The following is a 7,267-nucleotide window of genomic DNA, read 5'->3' as shown; positions in this document are numbered from 1 at the left end:
CATTGCAAGAGTTGCTAGCTAAAAAAATCATCATGAATGTTTTGCAACAATGTACACAATCGTTGGCCAATGACTTCAAGGCATAAAGAATTGCATCTAGTATAAAATGTTTCCATATTAACCTTCTTGCATAATACTCCAGGGCCTTTAAGATGCAAGCATAGGTGATTGCATATGGAAAGAAACCCTCACGGAATTTGTTCTAAGTAGCCCACCACGTCCTAGTCCTACCTATGTTTGGCATATTTGACAATCACAACATTCCAAGAACATTTGGTGCTTTCAAAATTATACCAAAATTGACCTACAATTCGAGCAACAATTTCAAAAGCGCAATATTATTTTCCCAAGAGCCTCTGATGAATAACAATCCCTTCATGAAGCCATTTGCTTAAGTCCATGGCGTTTCCTAGACCTCCCTAGGTTGCCCTTGTTTGACAATTGTTGCATTCCAAGAACTTTTTATGCATTAAAAAATACACCACATTTGATATACATGCTGAGCAAAGAAAATTCAAGCACAATGTTTGTTATTCAATGAAACAATCTCATAATGAAACTGCTTGCCAATGTCCACAATGTAGCCATGGTGGTCAAAGGCGACATTTGCCCCCCCCCCCCGCCCACCCCCCCCCCCCCCCTCTCTCTCTCTCTCTCTCTCTCTCTCTCTCTCTCTCTCTCTCTCTCTCTCTCTCTCTCTCTCTCTCTCTCTCTCTCTCTCTCTCTCTCTCTCTCTCTCTCTCTCCGATCGAGATGTCCCCATAGTTCAATTTTTGTCTCACCAACCCCTGTTGACTTCTCCGGGTTGACGGTGATGACCCTCCCCCTCCTGCAGCTTCCCTACTTTCCTTTATTTTCAACCAAGTTAGCTTCTTTGAGTATGGATATGTGTAATAGAGTAAATAGATTTTGCATACAGATGGATCAAAGCATTTCCAGGCACATTATGTTTCTCCAACAACCCCTTGCATCGTCATGAGTTCTCTCACCTATGTGAATGGCTTCCATACATTGGAAAGGCGGAAGGGGGAAGAAACCCCAAACTTGCCTCTCTATAGCCCAGGGATTAACCCGCACCCCTAACCACACAGAATCACACACACAAATACACAAGTTGCAAACTGCAATTGCACACACTCACTTTTGAACACCGCTGCACACACTCACACATAAACACCTCAGCACCACTAATCCAACATCATACCATCACCCACTGTGACCACGCTCACACCGGGAGGCCACACATGCCTCGACCGCACCCAGAATAGTTCACCAATATCCCTCTCTCTCTCTCTTCTAACACACACACAATCGAGCATACGGCAAAAGAGGAGATGCAGATGAAATTGATGGCAAATTTGACAGAAAACACAAACCAACTATGTTTCTCATAAACACAATCAAATACAATGATGGCGACTGTCAACTGCGTGCCTTGGTGCAACCTGGTACCCTTCCTCGTCTATTGGCAACCCGTACAGGTGGCCTTCCCCTGTTTCACATCGGACGGCTACAACTCTGGAGAGACACACTCTCTAGTTCTTCACTTCATGTCAGAGCATACACTGCTCATCTCTATCAACACATGACCCAAGAGACCTTCCAAAAACAAGAGAAGAAGCACTCGTTAGCTACTTCATGACACACAATTCAAGCATTTGCCTAGTAGCCGTTGTATGGATTTCCACGGCAGACTCCAACAGCTTCTTGCATCCCTCGCCTTCACCACAACCCTTCACCTTTCTGGTATGCTCCCTTGAACTCTCAGACTATCGAAGGCCACCCCTTCTCATGCATCCAACCCCTGGCGGCCTCACTTGCTCACGGCCGAGTCCTCCAAGTTCCTGCAGGATCCACCCTTTCAATTGACGAGCCCCTCAGCAGTCCCCCCAAGCAGCTTGCGGCCTTCCTCACTCTTGCCATCCACTGGTCATGCATCACCCCCCTGTCTTCAGGCCTCCCTCATTTTTTTGTCCTCAGCGGCGCTGCTCCTTTTCCTGCATGTCGACCGCCCTTTTCCACCATGCAACTGGAGAGATGCTCCTTTTCCACCAGATGGTTCTCTTCTTGCTCACCACTGAGCTCAACTACCACTTGCACTCCTCTTTCCACTCTTGGCCCTGCTCTCTTTCCAGCACGCCTCGTTCTCCATCCAGATGGCACTACATCTCCATGCAATCCTAGCGACTTTCCTCCTGACTTTTCTCGCTAATGCATACCAACCCGAATTTGAAAAAATAACCTTTTTTTACCCTTAAAAAAACTCTCCAAGTTGGCAAGCATTCCCACGCGAAGAAATCCCGCCGATCGCTGTCATGTCGAGCTCGGCATTCCCTTGCCCACAATCACAAGCTTGTGCATGGTCATGATTCTGTCCCTAGCAAAATCCAACCCCCGCAATGATTCTCGGCCAAGGATATTTTTGCCAAAAGATGGTGAACGTCATGGCCATGCCGCTTCAAACTTGCTAGGATGCTCGACCCTCAACCTGCCATGCACCTCCCTTTGAACACATAAAACCCTTCAAGCTAGCTGACCTTGATGGCCGACTCGGCATACACATCATAGCACCTTTCACCTCACAAGGCTTGAGAACCACGAATGACCTGTACAATGCCGCATTTGGCATACACATCCTACCAAGAGTGTCCTGCAGACATCTGGATCAAAATCCCATATCATAAGCCTCATATCACATGTATCCAGCATCCCTTCTCTCGTTCCCAACCTTGTGATATAAGCATTTGCTCCTGTCACCTGTGACAACAAAAAACACTTGCAACTTCTACTAGCGAGTGCTCATCCCTGTGTACTTGTCTCCTAGCTCCATCAAATACCTGCTCAATGTCCCTGTCATTTGCCTGCAAACTGCTATTCCTGGGCTTCTTGCACTTTCATAAGCTGACCATCTTCAACTGTACCATCATTGCCCAACCCCTCGTTGAGCATTCATGCTCAACCATAGCATTATTCAGATAAGAGATGATTGCATATTAGAAAATTGATACTTAGTATGTACATAAGCAGTAGATAGATAGATAGAGAGATTTTATCAGCTGTAGAATCCCCTTGGATCAAATGAAAATCCATAGGCTCTCCCAATTGTGATGCAAACTCTGCTAGGATCAAATACATGGCATTGAGCACTGCCATGCGTCCATAGTCCATGCATAATCAACCATTTTTTTGCACCTGTAAATCCAAAAACAAGCCTCTCTTGCAGTTTGGCGTAGCATCGATCTTCAACAACCTGTATCCTCCATACACTGAATGAACCTCTACACCAACCTGCGAAGCATCTACACCATACATCATGGTTTTATCACTTGCTATAGAGCCCTCCATAGCATAATATTCTTCCAAAAAACTTTGCAATCGGTACACAGTTGCCTACAAAGCAACCTTCAGCAACATGCCCATCAGCAACATGCATGCCCATCAACAGAATGGCACAAACCTTTGGCAACCTATCTTCCACTACCGCTGCTTCTTGCATAGCCAAACCTACCTATTTTCCAAGCACTCTCTGTTGTTGCATGTCCTTCAAATAGGATACACTCCATACCTGATTGCCAATCTTTTCCCACCATAGCCTTTGATGCTACATCTTCAACCACTTTATGCGACAGCAAATCGGATTGCTCAATCATCAGCTCTTGAATGTCAACCTGCTCTTCTAGGACCACTTCTACAACCATATCATCTGCTAAGCGAGAAAGAAAGCCATCTATTACCTCATGTTCTAGTATGTTGAGATCGTCCACACTTTCTGGAATGCACTGCCGCTCTTCAACACAATTAGTAGGGCAAGGTTGCCCAACCCCCTGGCTAGCTTCTTCCTGCATAGCTTCGACCATCACTTTGCCAACATCTTCAAAATTGTCCTGTGAGCTCTCATCCATAGCTTCATTTCCTTCTTCATGCATACATACTTCGGCTTGGACCGCATCCTTGCTAGCCATGCTAATAGGATCTTGTACAACAGCACACCAAATTGGAGGTACAAATTGAAACGAGTGACCAGAATGGCAAAGTAGCTACCTCTTTGACGCTTGAACTTTCTTTTGGCACATGATGAAGCTCCGGATCCATTGTCGAGCTATACCCATAAATTGCAGGTTTCAACCAGCCCATCTCCAGGTTCTTCTTTGCTTTCCTCCTCTTACGTTCACCAAGAAAACCATTTTCGCATAGTCCTCTGCACCACCACACTCGACCTTCTCCTTGATCTTTGGATGCAAGCAGGCTAGAAACTTCTCTCGCTTGAAATGATCTCCATTTTGAACACATGTAACAACAACTAGTTTCTCCCAAATAGACTCAAATTTATCCAACAACAAAGCAAAATTGTCCCTTACATCCTCCTTCAACTTGCTCAATTGTTCACCCAAGTCCGATGGAGAAACACGCTTCTGAAAAGCTTCAACAAACTGCTTGCGAATCTCGCTCAGCGATGACTGCCAATCTGCAACCTTCAATCCTTCAAACCAAGCTTTGGCTCGTCCTTGTAGAACGAATGGTAGTGCCTTCAATTTGGCTTCATCTCCACATATTCTTATCTACAATAGGTATAGCTCCGGATCAGAAAACCAATCTGTAGCCTCTTCTTCTCCAACAAGCACCAATGTGATATCATGCATCATCTTAGGCTTTAAAACTTCACCGAGGAGCAATCAGTAGTTCCTCGGTGGGGGCACCACTGATGGAAAGGGGGAAGGCGGAACAAACCCAGCACACTCCAAACTTGCCTCTCTACAGCCCAGGTATTAACCCGCACCCCTAACCACATAGAATCACACACACCAATACACAAGCTGCAAACTGCAATTGCACACACTCGCCTTTGAGCACCACTGGCTGCACACTCACACATAAACACAACATCATACCATCACCCGGCCACTGTGAACACGCTCACAACGGAAAGGGGCACCACTGATGGAAAGAGGGAAGGGGGAACAAACCCAGCACACTCCAAACTTGCCTCTCTACAGCCCAGGTATTAACCTGCACCCCTAACCACACAGAATCACACACACCAATACACAAGCTGCAAACTGCAATTGCACACACTCGCCTTTGAGCACCACTGGCTGCACACACTCACACATAAACACAACATCATACCATCACCCGGCCACTGTGAACACGCTCACAACGGGAGGCCACACATGCCTCGACCGCACCCAGAATAGTTCACCAATCTCCCTCTCTCTCTCTCTCTCTTCTCACACACACACAATCCCGGAGCCACTGCTACCACGGGCATGCGGAAAAAGAGGAGATGCAGATGAAATTGATGGCAAATTTTATAGAAAACAGAACCAACTATGTTTCTCACAACCTGTACTGGCAGCCTTCCCCTGCTTCACATCCGACGGCTACAACTCTGGAGAGACACACTCTCTAGTTCTTCACTTCATGTCAGAGCATATACTGCTCATCTCTATCAACACATGACCCAAGAGACCTTCCAAAAACAAGAGAAGAAGCCCTCGTTAGCTACTTCATGACATACAATTCAAGCATTTGCCTCGTAGCCGTTGTATGGCTTTCCACGGTAGACTCCAACAGCTTCTTGCATCCCTCGCCTTTACCACAGCCCTTCACCTTTCTGGCATGCTCCCTTGAGCTCTCAGACTATCGAAGGCCACCCCTTCTCATGCATCCAACCCGTGGCTGCGCCTTTTCAACCTTGAAACCCTTGATCACTTCTCTACTCCGTTCTGCTGCCCACGCTACACCATGGCTGCCCCTTGAACTCCTTCAGGTCGGTGCCCCTCCTCCAATTATATTCAGCCCTAGCAACTCTCTACATGGCTTCCTTCACTGCAGCGTGAGGCCCCTCCTCGGTAGCCCCTGGCTTCTCCCTTCCTCAAGTGATCATCTCCCAGTCGGCACCCAACTGATATCAGCCCATCTCTCAACAGCTCCAAGCCCTGCCACCTCTGGCGGCCTCACTTGCTCACGGCCAAGTCCTCCAAGTTCTTGCAGGATCCACCCTTCCAATTGACAAGCCCCTCAGCAGTCCCCCAAGAAGCAGCTTGCGGCCTTCCTCACTCTCGCCATCCGCTGGCCATCCGTCACCCCCCTGTCTTCAGGCCTCCCTCGTTTTTTTGTCCTCAGAGGTGCTGCTCCTTTTCCTGCATGTCGACCCCCCTTGTCCACCATGCAACTGGAGACCTGCTCCTTTTCCACCAGATGGTGCTCTTCTTGCTCACAACCGAGCTCAACTGCCACTTGCACTCTTCTTTCCACTCTCGGCCATGCTCGCTTTCCAGGCACGCCTCCTTCTCCATCCAGATTGCACTACACCTCCACTCTCCAACTTGGCAAGCATTCCCACGCGAAGAAATCCCGCCAATCGCTGTCATGTCAAGCTCGGCATTCCCTTGCCCACAATCAAAAGCTTGTGCATGGTCATGATTCCGTCCCTAGAAAAAGCCAACCCTCTCAATGATTCTCGGCCATGGATATTTCTGCCGAAAAATGGTGAACGTCATGGCCATGCGGCTTCAAACTTGCTAGGATGCTCGACCCTCAACCTGCCATGCACCTACCTTTGAACACATAAAAACCTTCAAGCTAGCTGGCCTTGATGGCCGACTCGGCATACACACCATAGCACATTTTGCCTTACAAGGCTTGAGAACCACGAATGACTTGTACAATGCCGCATTTGCATACACATCCTGGCGATAGAGTGTCCTGCAGACATCTCGATCAAAATTCTATATCATAAGCCTCATAGCACAATTATCCAGCATCCCTTGTCTCATTCCCAACCTTGTGATATAAGCATTTTCTCCTGTCACCTGTGATAGCAAAAAACACTTGCAGCTTCTACTAGCGAGTGCTCATCCCGGTGTACCTGTCTCCTAGCTCCATCAAATACCTGCTCAATGTCCCTATCATTTGCCTGCAAAATTCCATGCCTGGGCTTCTTGCACCTCCATAGGCTGACCATCTTCAGCTGTACCAACGTCCAAGCATAGATGAGAACATTTGGAGACTCAGCTATTTCTTTGAATATGTTGAATATAGCGCATAGCTTCCTTGCCACATTTAAAGAAAGGCCATTCCTTCGCATCTATTGAAAACAGGGCAGGGCTTCCTTGCCACGATGCTCTCTCTCTCTCTCTCTCTCTCTCTCTCTCTCTCTCTCTCTCTCTCTCTCTCTCTCTCTCTCTCTCTCTCTCTCTCTCTCTCTCTCTCTCTCTCTCTCTCTCTCTCGCTGCTGTCCCCCCCCTGCTCGCTGCCCTGCTCG

The 7,267-nt window shown here is 47.6% G+C and overlaps 1 protein-coding gene across 1 annotated transcript; it reads right to left on the bottom strand.

Annotated features, from left to right (window-relative positions):
• Positions 1–1,364: 1,364 nt before the first annotated feature.
• LOC147432356 (uncharacterized) lies at positions 1,365–6,214 on the bottom strand. The gene is made up of 2 exons (XM_086492333.1): positions 5,345–6,214; positions 1,365–4,559 (listed from the first exon to the last, which is right to left on the bottom strand). The coding sequence occupies exon 2, from the start codon at positions 3,960–3,962 to the stop codon at positions 3,468–3,470; it is 495 nt and encodes a 164-aa protein (XP_086348459.1). The 5' UTR covers positions 3,963–4,559; positions 5,345–6,214; the 3' UTR covers positions 1,365–3,467.
• Between the last annotated feature and the right edge of the window lie 1,053 nt (positions 6,215–7,267).

Source organism: Adiantum capillus-veneris, chromosome 20 (assembly GCF_014529385.1).
Source record: "Adiantum capillus-veneris isolate H3 chromosome 20, ASM1452938v2, whole genome shotgun sequence".
Classification (NCBI taxonomy): Eukaryota; Viridiplantae; Streptophyta; class Polypodiopsida; order Polypodiales; family Pteridaceae; genus Adiantum; species Adiantum capillus-veneris.
The sequence above is the reverse complement of the archived record's forward strand: the minus strand, read 5'-3'. Positions and strand labels throughout refer to the sequence as shown.